General features: G+C 41.9%; 2 protein-coding genes across 2 annotated transcripts in view; both read left to right on the top strand.

Annotated features, from left to right (window-relative positions):
- arhgef40 (Rho guanine nucleotide exchange factor (GEF) 40) overlaps positions 1–3,970 on the top strand; it is a 38,693-nt gene extending 34,723 nt beyond the window's left edge. The window contains exons 25-27 of the mRNA XM_062444647.1: positions 1,807–1,916; positions 3,417–3,460; positions 3,695–3,970. Of these exons, the coding sequence (XP_062300631.1) occupies positions 1,807–1,916; positions 3,417–3,443 (137 nt within the window). The 3' untranslated portion in view covers positions 3,444–3,460; positions 3,695–3,970. The remainder of the gene's footprint in view (positions 1–1,806; positions 1,917–3,416; positions 3,461–3,694) is intronic.
- Positions 3,971–12,832: 8,862 nt separating this feature from the next.
- Positions 12,833–17,277, top strand: part of znf219 (zinc finger protein 219) — a 15,260-nt gene continuing 10,815 nt past the window's right edge. Inside the window, exon 1 of the mRNA XM_062444550.1 lies at positions 12,833–12,842. The gene's annotated coding sequence lies outside the window, so the exon portion shown is untranslated. The remainder of the gene's footprint in view (positions 12,843–17,277) is intronic.

Here is a 17,277-nt window from a genome sequence, read left to right as displayed (position 1 = left end):
CAAAACGGCTCTTGGGTGTATCTCCCCATGTGACAAGGTAATAACACGGTACATGTTTTTTTGTTTTTTTCAATCTTCTGCCCCCAGGCTCCTCTATGAATTTTTGATATTTGTCTCACACTGAGAATTTTTGAAGAGCTGTGATATGACTGGAGAGAACATGCAACTCTGGAAAGACATTTCACTTCTGCTATAATCAAATCCCGTCACAACATTCCCTCCTGTGTCTTCCTTAACCTGTGTCTTTGTCCCGCCTCCTCCACTGTATCCATAAACAGAGAATATTACAGGAAACATCCATTGTGGAGACAGCTAGAGATGATTTATCTTGCATTGCTTGTATATTTCTACATCCTGTATCGACTTTTAGCAGAATCACAGCATGATGACATGACTGAACTGCATTTTACTTAAAAATGGATACAGCTAACATTTTTTCATTCCAAAACACACACAAAGCAACATTAGCATTGATTTTTAGTCATATTTGTGTCCACTTGACTAATATTAGTCCAATATTCTGGCTCTTAAGCAGCTAAATGCTCGACTTTGCTCACTAGCTAATTGCTAACTTAGCTGTGCTAAGCAGGTAGCATACAGTAGGCTAAAAGACGCTAAAGTGCTCACGAAAGCTTTGGGGAACTGCAGAGTTTGTCACTATAACCAACATTTTTTACACTAAACATAGTGGTTAATATAAGAATGTTAATTTGTGCTGTTTTAATAAGGACTTTAACCATATTGTCTCCTCATTCCTAAAATCACAGTGCAAATATATTCTGTCAGCGATAAAAATTGAAAGAAACTATTCTATGAAATGTATAAAAAATATAGCCAGAGTGAGTTTGAAAAACACCTGCTATCACTATTATATAAAATGCTATCACTAACATTAGCGCTCTCTCCACCTACACATACTGTTCAACAGGTTCACAACAGTCCCTACCTGTAAAATGTAGGAAAATGGAGAGGCAGATAATAAAATAAAATAAAAAAGAAAAAGGTTTATGCTCTTTATCACAAAATGTACTCCTGGAACAAACACCACAGATTGATGCTACAAGATCAGAGTTTCCCTTTAAGAAGAGATTTCCATCCACATAGTAAAAACATATACTGTAAACAAATTGTAAATAAAACGCTCAGTCTAAAGCATAATTCCTCAGATTCCAGACTCACCATCCAGTCTCTGAAGGCCTCAGTTGCCCTAGAGCCAAAGTCATTTCCCATTCATAGCTTGGTGTAATGCACATACTGCTCACCAGGTGTCTCATTGAGTGGAGCAGCTCAGGATTTCAATGCATGAATTGTCCTCTGGGACAGAACACGGTGTTAGAAATTCATTGAACAGGATGAGAAAATGCCTTCTCACTCTGACTCCTCTCTCTTTGTCTCCTCCATGCTCAGCCTCTCAGTTTTCCACCTCAAGAAAACCTTGTGATGCAGTGCACTGATTTTTACATGATGAAAAGTGCATGAACACATGAATGGCAAGCGTCCCGGTCATGCAAATGACATCTAAATATAGAATGGCATCATTATTTGAATTTCCACTACCTGCACTGTAGTGAGAGAAATGCATATTTTAAGTTTGTCCAACACCTACTGGAGGTATTTTAATGCTATGTGTTAACCTATAACCACCTCTCTCTCTCTCTCTCTCTCTCTCTCTCTCTCTCTCTCTCTCTCTCTCTCTCTCTCTCTCTCTCTCTCTCTCTCTCTCTCTCTCTCTCTCCTCTCTCTCTCTCACACACACACACACACACACACACACACACACACACACACACACTCTTTATCTCTCAGTCCACAGTAGCTGCTCAGACTCCTCCTCTGTCGGCAGCCAGAAGGAGGGGGGATCTCCAGCGTCTGGGAGGGACCCCAAGAGAAACTCTGGATCAACAAGTTACTCGCAGGTGGGTTCAAAGCACACACTGTAGTGATCCCAAAGTGGATAAAGACTATTTTTATTGGCACACATTACTCAAAACTTCACCAAGGTCAAAAATAAATTTGAAATGTGATGTGACAAGAGAAGGCTGGGGGGGGGGGGGGGATCTTTTCTACTGGAAACATGGACGCTTGTCCATTGCAGAAGTTTTGTTTTTAGGAACCTTTTTAGTTTGTAGACCTGCCCCCTAAAATGCAGATGGCCCAGGAGAAACAGACAGATGCATAATGAGTACGGCATTCATTTAAAGTGCAACTCGCTGTCACTAGTATCAATATTAGAACAGGGGGTGAGACTTTCTTGTAATGTTAATGGAGTTAAACCAAATGTTGTGCAGCTGGACTCCCGACAAGCAACTTTAAAGTCTCCTTACACTCAAAATAAAAAAGGCTTTTTACTTATTGTTTCCTCACTTCACTGCGCAGAATGATGTAAGTGCAGAATTTGACACTTTAAAGGCTGTTTTCACATTCATGTGCTGGAAGTGGCAAGTTTCTCTGAGCTCACCTGAGCTCACAGGCGTGTATTTACGAGCAGGATGTGTGACATCACAACTAGTTTGGAGACAATTGCGTAACTTAAACATGGGTGCCCTGGAAACTTCAAATCTTTTGTGCACATACACTTTTTGGTGACAAGAAATGAGGGAAGAGAAAGGAGGGAAGACAAGTAAAAGTTCCCATTCACACTGAAACCAGAGACAATGTGATAACACCTGAAAATCTTTTTTTTTAAATATGTTAGCACAAATTTGCCGAATTATGCTTTGGGCGAGCTACATTCATAAGCCCATTTGGATTTATAGGTTTTTCACCACAATGATTTTTACATCCTATGAAGTGTTTATTCTCTACATAAATAAATCTTGATATTCGACTGTTTCTATTAATATTCTCAGGCCCCATGATTCCCAGGAGGATTTGGTAAAAAAGGCCCACATATGTGCCAAAAACATAGATCCTGAGCTGCACTACAGTACAAATGATACAGTTTCATTGAGGTGAATTATATAAAAGTGTCAGGTAAACAGCAAAAGCTTTCTATATGTTAGTAAACTGTAGACAGTGTGTGTGTGCATCTGCTTAGCTGCAAGAAACAGCAATACCTCCCTGCCATCTTGATGGTAGTTTTAAATGAATTTGCTCAGCGCACACACACAATCACACACACACACACACACACACAAACACAAGCACACATTCTCTCAGTCTCCTTATCTTGCAAACAGAATATGACAGATTGGCAAACAGACTGCGCTGGGAACAGATTGACAGACAGACGGACACACGCAGCCCAAATAGATAGGGCAAACACAGACAGTGATACGCACATATTCAACAACAGAGGGTGGATCGCCGCCTGCGCCCGCACACACGGGCCCTGTGGTACGAACACACGTTTTAACACGGAATAAAAACTGTGACTGATTTTTTCCCCCTCTCTCTCTCTCTCTCTCTCTCCCCAGAGTCAGTCCCCCTCTACAGCCGTGTAACTGTCATCTCAATAAGAGTAAGTTACTCTGTTTATTACATGTCTCTTTCATCTTTTTTTTCTCTCTCGTGCTCTCTGTTGTTGCTCTCTTTTACATGTGCTGCTCATGTAACCGCTCGCTTTCCGATTTTTCACCTTTTACTGACTCTTTTTCTAATGAAAGAAATAAAATTTTTTACTTTTTATACAGAACATAAAACTTAAAGATGTAAGAGGGCGATATTTATATTTCTTGGTTTCTCCTTCTCTCAGTAACTGGAATGTGGAACATCTCTACTTCACCTCTGAGGGACTCAAACTGGACTTAAAGAAGCATGAAGACAAAAGCCAGACCCTCGGACTTTATTTGAACTTCTCCTACATGCTCGCTCCAATTTCCCTTCCCTTCTTCCCCCTTGCCCCCTTCAGCTCCTTAAAATTACTAAAATGCCAGCAGATCTGATATGAACCCCTGGGGGCAAAAAAAAAAAAAAAAAGCTGCATCCAAAAAGGATGAACACTGCCCTGTTTAAACCATGACAAGCACCAGCAGGGCTCTCTGCGCTCCGCCATTTTGGATCTGCCAGTCTCAGTTGCTGGCAGAGTCATTGACACCAAAGGCACTTCAGCCACACAGTGCGGCCATTGTCTGCCCCGCGGCTCCCCACTAGGCCAAACCACTTGGTCTGAACCACTGACTGCCTGGCTGGCTGACTGTACGCATCACATGCTCCAGCATCTGATAATAAACAGGAAGTAATATGCGGGGCGTAAATCCACCGTAGGATTGCAGATTTAGAATGTATTGTGTACTTTGTCATTTTCATAACGCTGAATGGAGTACTGTAGGCTTTTTTCCCCCCCACTGCCTGTGTAAAAATGCGTGATATAGACTAGGTGTGATAGCATCTATGTAAATGAGGCAGGGGTGGTGTGAGCATGCACACACACAAACATTCACACACACAGTGTCGCTCAACACATGCAGTCATTCTTATTGTTATAAGACAGTGGAGCACTGTTCACATTCACATGCTCACACACACACACACTGTGGCCATTTTCGAGCCTGGTACAGTGGCTCAATCAACGACAGGCAAGGTTACATCTGAAGACGTACAGTAAGCATTGCCTTGATGATGAAAAGGACATCCCATCATATTCGACTGCTATACATTCTGTTACTGTGTATGTTTAAGCTAATGATATCGTTTGTAAGAGCGAAATGGTATTTAGTCATCTATAAAGTATAACTTATGTCAGAAGTATGAGCTTCATGGTGCCTTAAAATGTTCTTCAGTGTACTTGTAAGTACTGGTAATGAATTTAATACTATACATTTTGATATAAGATGCCATATTCTGTATGCCAAAGGTATAATATGGGTGTCTGTGCAATGTTTATATGTGTACAAAAAGGTATTGTCTTTACATATAGTCTAAGCTTTCCTGATTGGAATCATCGCTCCTTAAAATGGAGAAATGTGGTTCTGTTATAAAAGCTTTATTCTGGTTTTACTGGTTTTATGCTTGCAGCCAGGAGACATGAACTACATCTGATCATTCTTAAAGAGGTAACTTAATCAAACCTGACTTTAAGGTGGTTTCCCAAAGAACCTAGAGTGCCCTTAATGCTTCTTTAAAGCTTGTTTGACAATTGTGAGTTTATGGATCAAACTTTTTTTAGCCGTGCTAGAGTCGGTTCACCATTTTGGTCCCGACTGAGATCAACAGCTATCTGGTGGATTGCTATGAGATTTCGTACAGACATTCTTGATCTCCGGTGATGAATCCTTGTGACTTTGGTTGGATTCCTGACTTTTCCTCTAGCAGCAGCATGTGGTTGACATTTGGAGGGTTTTCATGTCAAACCAAATTGTAATCACTTTGTACATTCCCTGACTTTCATCTAACTATTTTTGTTTGTTGTACTTGCTAAACTGACATTCCCATCATCCTCAGCTTTGTGTACTTTGTGTTCAGTGCTAATTAGCAAATTGCTAACATGTTGACACGAAGATGGTGAACGACTTTGTATCTGCTAAACATCAGGATGTTAGTCTTGTCATTGTGCGCATGTTAGCACTTAGCTTAGAGCACAGAGCCACTGGCATTGCTGTAGACTCTTTTAGTCTTGTTTCAATTGCCGTAAATGTTTGAGATGGTGCTACTGGGGCGTCAGGGGATTGCTTTATCCTAAATATTGAGATGCCATGTCTCAAAGCAAGTGGAACAAAAGATAAAAATAACTTTCACTTCGGCAGAACAGCAATTTAACCTCTGCTGCACTGCCAGACTCACGAGTGGGTCCATTAATAGATAGTTACACTGCTGAGTTTTACGCAAACTCTCAGAGCTTTAAATTATCATCTAGATCCCATATACTGTGCATTATATTAATACTGAATATAAAGAAACAAGTAGAAAATGATGTAAAAGATATGTTGAACTTGTCCTCCGATGCAGCCACGAAACAAGCATATCTTACTCTAGGTTTGAATATTTCAGTCAATGATCTGGTATATATTTTATGACAGCAAGCATACAGTCAGTGAAAGCAATCAACATCCACTCACCAGTTTTGATTGGATAGCATGTGTATCAAACAATATCACGGTTAAGGTACAATATGAAACCATCAGGTAGCGAAAGCCAGCAGCAGCAGGAGGTCAAGCTTGTGTCTGCAGACGGCAGCATCAGTTATCAGATTTAGCACGTTTCATATCTGCATCCAAATTCAAAAATTGCAAATGGCTATTGAGCCGTGTTCTGAATCAATATGTAATTTGTTGGCTTGGAGAAGCCTGTACACTTCATAGCCTTTAGCTGTTTGGTACATTGCATTATATTGGAAGCAATGTAATGAACACCATCTTTCATTCTTGCTGCAGTATAGATTGTCATATTCAGAATCCCTCACATTTGTATGCCATTGCAAGGCAGTATTAATGTATAAAAACTTTTCTCTCGCTCTTTTCTATGACACAGTTTGCCTAATGTTTACATTTTTTTGGAAGGAATGTTGGAAATGCATGTTATGCTTTCTTGATGAAAAGTGACTGTTTTTTTTTACATTTCTGTGTTGAATTAAAACTGGATTGAAGTTCCAAACCTCTCAGAGGTGATTTAATAGGGTGGAGGGGTTGGAGGTTGTGCTTGAACCTTGTTACAGGTCTAACCTCAAAACGAGGCCTGTAGCCTTATAACCCCAAACTTGCTGTAATGAGTGGTCTCTGAAAGCCAGCTGTGCGGCTGCTTCCACCGGGCCTCACAAAAAAACCAGAATGATTAGATAACTACAGTGCAGCGCCATATCAAATAGTTCCAGGGATCAAATTCTCGAAAGGAGGGAGGGCACGTCTGAGAGTGTGTGTGTCCATCTGTGCATGCGTGTGTGAGGGACATAGAGAGAGGAATGAGAGATAAAGGGTGGGCAAATGGGGGGGGAGAGAGAGAGAGAGAAGGAGGGGGAGCAACAGGAAGGGGCAGAACTGAGGGAGAGAGAGAAAGGGAGCGACAGAGGAGAAGGACAGGAGACAGTAGGTGGGAATGATGGGAAATGAGCGAGGGCGAAGGGGCAGACAGACAGAGAGGCACAGTCAAGGGGAGAGCAGGAGCACGAGGGGGAGAAGAGGCTGGGGGGGAAAGAGAGAGGAAGAATAGAGAGGGGGGCTTATAGAAAGAGGGAGACACAAAGTAGAGTTAGAACTTTTTTTTTTCTAATGGAGAGAACTAGGAGAGGGCCGAGAGAGCTGCAGAATGGATGAAGGAGAGAGAGCGAGCGGGGTAAAAGGGGGGATGTTGACAAAGCAGCGAGACTGTGGCGAACAAAGAGAACGTGAAGAGAATGAGTCGGGGGAAACATCAAAGGGATTTTTCAGGCCCGGTTACCGGGACAACAGACATTTGCATGCGATTAGCTTTTTACATCATATTAAGAAGGGTTAGGGTGAGGGAGGGAGGGAGGGAGGGAGGGAGGGAGGAATGGAGGGGGGGGTGATGGAGGGAGGGAACTATAGATCATACACACACACACACTGTATGAGATAGTGAGAGAGAGAGGGGGGAAAAAGAGAAAGAAAAAGAGGGACGTTGGTCATCTCACGCGGATAAACTGACTTATAGGCAACCAGCCAAGCATTTCTTTTGTAAATGAGAGTGCATGTTGGGGGGAGATACAGTAATATGCAGGCGCAGACATTTTGGCGAAGGGAGGTCAGAGCAGGCAGTGTGTGTTTTTTTTGTTTGTTGTTTTTTTTTATTTCTGCTTTGAATTCAAGTTTGACACAAATGACACAAACTGCCACAAAAAACGAACACTTTGAAACAACCTTTGAATGCAGATTTCAGATTTACAGCGTCACATTTCCTGTTTTGCATTTTGCATTTTAAGGCTGAAACTGAAACGATTGGATTAGTCGTTTTCGGTCTATAAAATACCAGAAAATGGTGAAAAATGTCAATCACCGTTTCCCGAAACCCAAGGCGGAAACCTTAAATGCCTTGGACCAACAGTCCACAACCCAAAAATATTCAGTTTACTGTCATAGATGATTAAACAAACCAGAAAATATTCACATTTAAGAGGCTGGAACCAGATTTTTTATATTTCTTTTTCTTTTGAAAATGACTCAAATATGATGAATTGATTATCAAAATAGTTAATTTTACATCTTTATTTGCATTGTTGCAGTATTGTATCAGCTTCATCCGTCAGCTTTTTTCCACACTGTATTTAACCACAAAAGTGCCAACCTCAGATTAAATCTCTTATATAGGAGTGACTGTAATACATAGTGTATAAAAAGAGTAATCAAGCATCAATAAAGCAGATGCTTGATAATGTAAAATTAATCAAATATACGGTTAGAAGGAATATTAGTGAGTAAGTGTGATTAATAATTTACTCCAGAATTCCAGCTGAACAATAGTACATGCAGTATACATGTATAGATATTCATAAAATGACACAGGTATGTATACATGTAAATATGTATATTATAATATATGTATATTTTGTACTTTATTTGTTGTCAAAAATTGATTCACATTCCCCCATAACCACCTTGTTGTTTGCACACATCCAGTGCATACATAACTCTGTCCAAAAAAAAAGAAAATTAAAAAAAAAGCACCTCACACAACCTTCCCTGCAATCATAAAAGCCATTAAACATGTTTCTATGGGCACACACCCTCCGGCGTTTTTACACATGTAATATTATCCCACCATATCTCTCCTCCACCTCCCCTTCTTCCTTCCTTCCTTCCTTCCCTCACTCCTGTCTCTCCATCAATCCATGTTCCCCTCCCTCTATCTCCAACTCCATCCTTCTCTCTCTCTCTCTCTCTCTCTCTCTCTTTCTCTCTCTCTCTCTTTCTCTCTATCCATCCATCTTCATCCCTCCCTCTTAATCTCTCCTCCTCCTTTTTTCTCCCCTTTCTTCTTCTTTCACTCCCTCCTTCCTTTTTTTCTTCTGTCTCTCCGGCCTGCTCTGCTCTCTCTGTGTCTCTCTGAGTGTGTGTGTGTGATGCTTCAGTGCCCTCAGTATTGTGGCTGCATTGTGCCAGTAGGCGTCGCCGCGACAGCCGTTGTCACGGCAGCATTGTGAGTGGGGGGGGTTGATGGTGTGTGTGTGTGTGTGTGTGTGTATGTGTGTGTGTGTGTGGGGTGGGGGGGGGAGTGTATTACAGTATCAATACCCTGACACTGCGACAAAAAGGACAGCAGCCGTAGCCACATATCACTCCACCTCTGCACTCCTCCTCCTCCTCCTTCGTCTCCTTCCTCCCTCCCTCCTTGTGACCCCCCTCCTCCCTCCCACCTCCTTCTCCCCCCGAATCAATTCCTCCTCCCCTCCTTTCAATTGATTTCCCACCATATCTCACTGAATATGTACATATTGATCTCCTCCTCCTCACCCCGCCTCATCCCTCACTCCTTTCTCTTTCTCTCTTTCTCTTGTTTTTACTCAAACATGTATCAGATTTCATCCCCTCCATCTATGCCCCCTCCCCTCCACCCTCGCCCCTTATCTCATTCCATCTCCTTCTTTCTCTCACTCTCTCTCTCTCTCACACACACACACACACACACACACACACACACACACACACACACACACACACACACACACACACACACACACACCACACACACACACACACACACAAAGACAAACACACACTCACACTTTTTCCCCTCATCTTTCATTTAATCTCCCCCAATTCTTTCCCTCTCTCTGTGCCATCTCTTCTGCCCCCCCTTCACTCCTCTTTCCATCACACCTCCCTCCCCGTCTCCCTCCCTCACGGCTGTTTTTTTTTGTTGTTGTTTTTTGTGTTTTGTGTGTGTGTGTGTGTGTGTGTGTGTGTGTGTGTGTGTGTGTGTGTGTGTGTGTGTGTGTGTGTGTGTGTGTGTGTGTGTGTGTGTGTCTCTGTCTCACTCACTCTCTGCATATTAATTGGTGCATTTCTGCTGCGGCGGAGAAAACAATCAAAGCGTCAGGGGCGGGTGATGATGCCATTGTGGCAGCAGCAAACACGTACACATATGTACCATGAGCATACACACAAACAGACAAAAAGGGACGGACACACACACACGCACACACACAGTACAGAATACAGTTGCAGGAACACATCAACAGTATGCATGCATATATGCACTTGTAGACACATATATACGCTGCTGACATGCAAAATGTGCAATGTCTGCACTCATACACACACATTGATTTACTATGTACACACACTGAGACAAGCATGCACTGCACATATGCCACTGACTTAGTCAGTCACTCTCAGATACACAATAGCAGGCTTACAATGGCTGATCCAGGAGATATGTTCTGCGTCAGCAAAGACATTTGAATTTCCCAGCCAACATTTACCTTCACACAGTGTTTGAGCACATCAAATCTAAATGTTAAAACCAAGGCCTTTAGCTGGGGAACTTTCAGACTTACAACTAACTGATATGCATCTACAGTGTGTTGGGAAAGAAAGCAAACACAGGAAGAGGTTACATCTAAATACTGTTTAGACTGAAGGCCTATTATTGGAAATAATAAATCAAAGCATTTAAAAGTGATAGAATGAGATAAACAAAATGTACAGCAAAGGTGACATTTCTGCATTCATTACTTAACAGTGTATTGAACTGTGTTTTTGTTGTTGTGATGCAATTTGTATCTCATTCTGTAACTCTCTTTGGATGAGAGGTGGTGTAAGAGGCGTGTGGGCTTCACCACTCCACACACATCCTGGCCCACATACTGTAGATTTGACTGTGCTTTTTCATTGTTGCCCTTATACTGCACGCTCGCTCATGCAAGCCACTCACATGGAAAATGGAACGCGAGAACAATTTGTAGGAAAAACAAAAGTCCACTCTGAACTCAGTACTTCATACTTAAAATGCTGACACAGATGAAGCAGATAAAGCAGATGGCGAAAATCTAATAATAATATTTGAGTTCAATTGGGACTTGCTGAACTTGTTGAAGTAACTGTTTTCTTGACCAAGGATAATATGATACAACTCCCAAAGCACACTGAGATATGTTGCAAATCAAGATCAATCATCCAGATCATGGATATGAATTCAAACAGATTCCCGGAAAATCTGATGTTCAGTCGGTGGATAAGACTCACACCTGACTGAAGGCAACGTTTGCAGAACCAGAAATCTGTGATGAAAACAAACATTTCATCCTCTCTCATAGGTGTAGAGTTGGCAAGGTACTTTTTAATTTGAGGGCTGTAATTAAAGGTCTCATCCTCATTTCTCATCAGCCTTGTTTCCAGCAGCAGCTAAATTCAGCACAATGCTACAAACACAGCAGGAAGATATATTAGTGTCTAGGTGGGGAAGAAAGTAAAAACATCCAACAGTGAAAGATATTTTTCTCAGAAGTCGGTGGATTAACAAACTCCAAAAAAGATTGAAAATTTGGGGATTTTCTTTATTTTTTTTATTGTTATCACATTTTCAGTCTTTGGAGAGTAGTTCAGTGTAAGGCAGATGCCACTGCTCAGGAATGCAGGTCCGTTTACAGAGCTTTGTTAGCTTGTTTTGATACATACCACGACCTCTTCACTTTGTTCTACATTGAAGATTGTTATTTTTAATTTAAATCTACAAATTGTAAAGTCTACTATAAAGTCAAGAGGTTGTGACCTGTGGCACTACTAGAACTACTCTCCAGAGACTGAAAACATGATCGCTGAGCCATTTATTTCTTCTACTTTTTGTGGACAACAAAGGTCAATGGAACAGAGGAAAGCTATATATCAGGCTTTGGGTACATATTCAATACCTGTAGTATAGCCCTGTTAGCCATAACATTTATAAGGCGACAATATGTTAGGACTGTGTGTTTCGCAGCTTGTTTTGGTGGTTTTCTGCCCTCCAGTGGCCAAACATTCTTCTAATATGATTGTTAAGACATTGTAGTACATGAAGGTGCTTCAAATCATGGCGGCTCAAATAAGATAAGGATATGTGCACCTGCCACGACAAAGGCATCCATCCATGGCAATGGGAAAAAAGGAATCCATTGCTATGTTTCTGAAGTCTGTAGAAACCAGTATTCACAACGCTTGCTGTAACTTTTGATTACTTTATTAACAAAAGGTCCATTTTTTCCGTAGTGAAACTTTTACTTTAAAAAGTTTGAGTGAGTGCTTTCTCCTTTGCTTTTTTTTCTTTGCTTTTTTTTTGCTGGGGACCTCATATGACTCCCTAAGGAGCCTTCTGGTGGTCCCCTGACCTTATTTTGGGAAACCCACATCCAAATATGTGCACTTTGTAGCTTCCCATCCTCTATGTGGCCATGTGCTTCCGGGGTGGCTCACCACAACATTTAAGGCATCTCTTGTCCCTGTCATCACTTTTAAGACACTTCAATTGGTGTGAAACTTTCCCCCCCCCTCCGTGTTCTTCTCCTTATTCTTTTTCCTCCTTCCTCTCCCCCCACCCAAAAAAATGTCTTTCTAAACTGTCAGCTCCCTGCTACCCCAGATGCCATATTTAGGATACAAATGTGAAGAGATGACAGCGTTGTAAAATGGTGCCCGTGCTGAGATTATAATTAACATTTCCAACCTACATCACTCTCCCTCCCACTTCTCCTCTGCTTCTCCCTATTCACTCACTCCTGTACAATAAATGGGGAAAAAAATGCAAAGAAGAAAGGAGAGAAAGGGGAGAAGGAAAAGAAAGGGAGATGGAGGAGGAGAAGGAGGAGGAGAGAGTGAGAGAGAGAAGAGGGTGACCAAACGGAGGGAGGAGGGAGGGGGAAACGGCGTATGCTTGTATACAACCCTGATTTCCATTTTTTTCCCAACTCGTAATGTATTTAATTCAAGTGAAACGTAATCATGACGTGTCGTGTCATTAATCTCCTCGCCGCCTCTCCCGTAAGTACACTGAGTCTTTACTTTAAACATCTATCCTATATCTTCATTTATCTAGTAAAATTTTATCTACCAGCATGTTTACATATACACTTTTATGCATGGTGGCATGAAACACCGGTGATGAAACATTTCCAAAATCTTTGGATTTATTGCTGTTGCCTTTTCACGAGCAGCACACGGGATAATGGCCAATATAGTTGTTGTTGTTGTGTTTAATTTTTCAGGGCTTTTTTTAAAAAAAAAATGTTTTTTTTTTAGATCTTCAGTTTTGGATGTGTGTGTGTGCGCGCGCGTGTGTGCATGTGAGTGATTGGCATGAAGCATGTATGTATGTAACCGCGCGCTCCGGACCACTTTACGTGTGTGTCATGTATGTAAGCCGGCGTATGTGCGCGCGTGGCCGATATGCATGCAGTCTGCGAGCCTCTTATAGCCGTGACATGACAAAAAAACCGGAGAAATGCACAGTTTCCACACAGATGTAGAAAATACTCGGTGTAAGATTTAAAACAAGTCGATTGGGGCAAGTCAACTCGGAATGTAACGCGACTTTAAAATGGTTGCAAGTGCACGAAAAGTCACTCGGAGTGGTAAAAGATGTATTTTTAAAAATTCGCGTAACTTTAACCCAAGTTCTGCACGCTACTCATATCTACCCACGCGAGGAAATCCGTTTGAAATTAGGCAGCGTTATGACCTCTTCTTCTTGATCCCATTTTAACCTCTCCGAAAAAAACGACGTTTGACCGAAAAAGTAGCTTTACAAAAAAAAAGGCATAAGTTCTCGGTGCGTAACGGAGGATTTCGATAAGGCGCAGACATATTTTCCAAGGCGTAAAAGTGGATTTTTGCATGTGAGCAAGTTGATTTACAAAGCGTAATTTGTAGGTAGATGCGATTAGCTTGACTAATTCTTTTGTTGGACACACATTAGGCATTGTGTAGTGTATTGTTTTCGAGATAAGCACCGCCACTTCCATCTGTGATGTGCGCAAAAACGCATCCACGGGTTGTTATAGTGGTTTAAACGTTATACTTTCTGCACCTTTTACTACGATGTTTACTACAATCCGTTTAGTTGTCCTAACATCACCTCCAGTGTCTACAAGCTCAGAAAGTAGCATAGCAAGTGTGGCATGCACCGCTGTGGCCGTGTGTGTGCAAAACGTGTGTTGCCAAATTGTATTCTGTAATATAAGTTGCCGGTTTTCGTGCTGGCTTTTTAAAATGTGCGTTTTTTGGACACCGTGTCGCCTTTTGGGACGGATGTCGGTTCGGGAGATTGGCAGAGGATTCAAGATGAAATCCATGATGGCACTTTTTTTTCCTCCCGTCCGCTCCCTGCTCGCTCACTCGTCTTTTCCCCTCCCTTAATCTTTTGTATAGAAAATTTAAGAACAAAATGGAGCAGGGGAGAGAGCGATAGATAGGCTGACATGACACACACACACGCCACCCCCCGACTTCTCCAAACTATATCCCACTGTTTATGATTTTTAATCGCATTTTTTGGAAACGGGATTGTGCGCGGACACCATCTGCGGGCAGGGTTAATCTCATTTTAGTGGGGGGTGTTTATTAGTGCATTGTTTGTTGATGGTTATTTATTTCATTAATGTGCCTCTAATTGAGATGGCCGCGAGAGAGAAGAGGGGAAAGAGCGACTGAAAATGGTTGCACGTTATTGACGCACATCATAGGGGCGAGGAGGAAATTCCTCTTGAGATAAGGCGCAGACGTGTCATCTGGGTTGACCAAAGACACTCCCGTCGCCTTCTCTATATCCAATGGAATATGTTTAGGGATCCTGAAATGCCCTATTTTTATATCCACTCTAAATGTCACACTTTTGAGAGCATGTGCATGGTGGAAGTAGGTTGACATTGCTGGTTTGTCCTATAATCAGGGATGTTGAGGAGGGTCCTGAAACTCCACATACATTTTTGAAAAATTGTTTTTAAAGCTTTTTGAGCTGATATCCTGTTAATGACACAAATTTGAACTACACATCATCTGAAAAATCAGATGCAAGTTGAGGGTTGATGTTCCCTGTAAGGAAATTAGGAGGAAAATTTGAAAAGTGTATACATTTTTATTGACATTAATTGTGACTATTACCTACTAGAGTGACTTTTACTCATCACTTTGGCTACTGAAGCGGACTTTGTTAAGTCTAACTGAGACGAGTAATATTTTATCCCCTGGTAAAAAATTAAACATGAAACGACTCCCTCTCCAGCCCTACAGGTTGCCTACTTCTTGATATAAGATGATGATTTCATGTTAAGCCCTTGCAAATGCTCATCAGGAACCTCGTGTACTAATGAATATGAAACACTGACCCTATATGTTAAAAAGGGACTAATGGATTTCGCTTCATTCAGGCTTCTCTCTCTGCTTCAAGTAGTATCCTCCTCCTCCACTGCTACCATCAACGCCGCCTCCTCCCCATCTTTGCACATACTGTACTGCACTTGAGGGGGCACACACACCCCATCCAGGTGGCTCTTGGGGAAGAGATTGTACGTGAAGGAGAAACAGACAGAAAGACAGAGGGAGAGAGAGTAAAAGGGAGAGGAGTGTAGCACCAATCAAGGCTTCTGATTGATATAATTGGGTCATTAGTGCGCTGCGGGAGAGGCACCTGCTTGCCCTCAGTTAGAGAGAATCTACTGCATTGTGACATTTTGAGACTGTTGAGAGTTCTGCTGGCTGCTCGGGATTAGTGTGTATTTAGAGCATTAGGATCTTACTTAAATAGTACACTACTTGGTATTGAGTTTTCAGACCAGTTTCAAACCAATTTGTACTCAAGAGGTGGACAGGTACTGTAGATAGTTTACTTTCCCTCCTTTTGACCAACTAAAATCATAATTTCAGGCGGCGACACAAGCTAAGCAGGTCACAGCAGCAGAAGGAAGGCCCGCTGTGATTTAAAACAGCGGGTCAAGCAAAAGATAGTACTGGAGCACGTCAAGATGAGATGTTGAGCAGAAGAAGCCTAAAGGCCTAAAGGTTTATTAGGTCGTCTGAATGTATAAAGGCGATGAAACAGAGTAGTTGTTTGCACACCCAGAGGTTGAAATGGGATAAGTGCTGGATACAAAAAACAATTATACTACAAAACAAAGATTACACACACTGAATTGTCCTCAGGTCTTCCTCAGACACATTAACAAAAGTAAAGGGAGCTCTGATTCAGAGTGCAGGTCCTCCTTGTATCATAGTGTAAGGTATTAAGGCATCAGTGCGCTCCAACTGAAATGCTTGTCAAATGGTCGAACAGCATCTGAAACCCTGTTCCCACACGTCTTTTTCGATGACGATTAGAAGGGGTTATCTGTAAGTTACCGAAACCGACTTGCACACCCACTTCAGCCAGCGATCGGACGGCTGAAGTGCAAAGGCGAGAAAAAATGTAGGTCTTAATAAGCTCTCTGTATTTCTGCAATTTCTCTTGAGTACAAAATCCCTCTCTATGGTGGCACTTTTGCCGTCCAACATGGTCACATGACACATCTTTTAAAGTTCTTTTAAGGATACTCTAACCTTTACACTCTCAATTCCCCTGACGGAGATAATAAAGTTACTTTCCAGCATTCTTCACATGCTGTCAACGTGCCCTTGAGCAAGGCATCACCTCAAATTACACCAAGATGCGCTCCCATATATAAAAGTGTAGCTGAGCGTGTGTAAAGAAAGGTGTTACTAAGAAAGAGAACACATGCGCTGCAAATTTCCCCAGGGTGAATAAAGAATCAACCTGTGTTAACAGTTGCTATTTTTTGTATAGTAGGCTCTTAAAGGTGCTCATGTCTAATATACTGTATGTGATACAGTTATTCCTTAAGGAGGTCACAGTGTAGAGTCAGGATCCCTGCAGTCTGTGGGTTGATGTCTGGCTCAAAGACGCCTCAGAGGAGTGTCCCAATAATACTCTTGATTTGATTGACAGTTTTCAGTACATACATTTGAATATTTAACTAGTAAACCTATTCAATGTATGCATTTATTTCACCTCTGGGATGCACGATTGTTCTTTCTTTTGCTCGTCTCTCAGCCGCTTCAGGTGATCCCTGAATGTGCACAGATAAGCCTTTTAGCAAGAACACATCCAGTGATTTGCTTATGACATTTGCATGCTCCAAACCAATTCTTCTTTTAAGGCTTCCGTCTTGTAATCCTGTATCACACAAGTCAGTCAAGCTTCTCGGCGCTTCCGCTCATTGCTTTAGACACAGCGAGGCCCGTACGACTTGGAGCGAGAGCCTTGTTTCTTTGCCGAGATGCTGTGATGTTTCCAACGTTCATACTCGCCTGCTCAGATCTGGCACCGCCGCATCGCTCCCAGTTCGGTGCTCTGGAGGAGGAATTCATTCAAGAAGTAGCAGGAGCAACAGATTGAGAGTAAGGGAGAGTAAGAAGAGGGAAAAAA

The sequence above is a fragment of the Scomber scombrus genome, chromosome 23 (genome assembly GCF_963691925.1).
Source record: "Scomber scombrus chromosome 23, fScoSco1.1, whole genome shotgun sequence".
NCBI lineage: Eukaryota > Metazoa > Chordata > Actinopteri > Scombriformes > Scombridae > Scomber > Scomber scombrus.
This window is presented reverse-complemented; position numbering and strand designations above follow the sequence as displayed.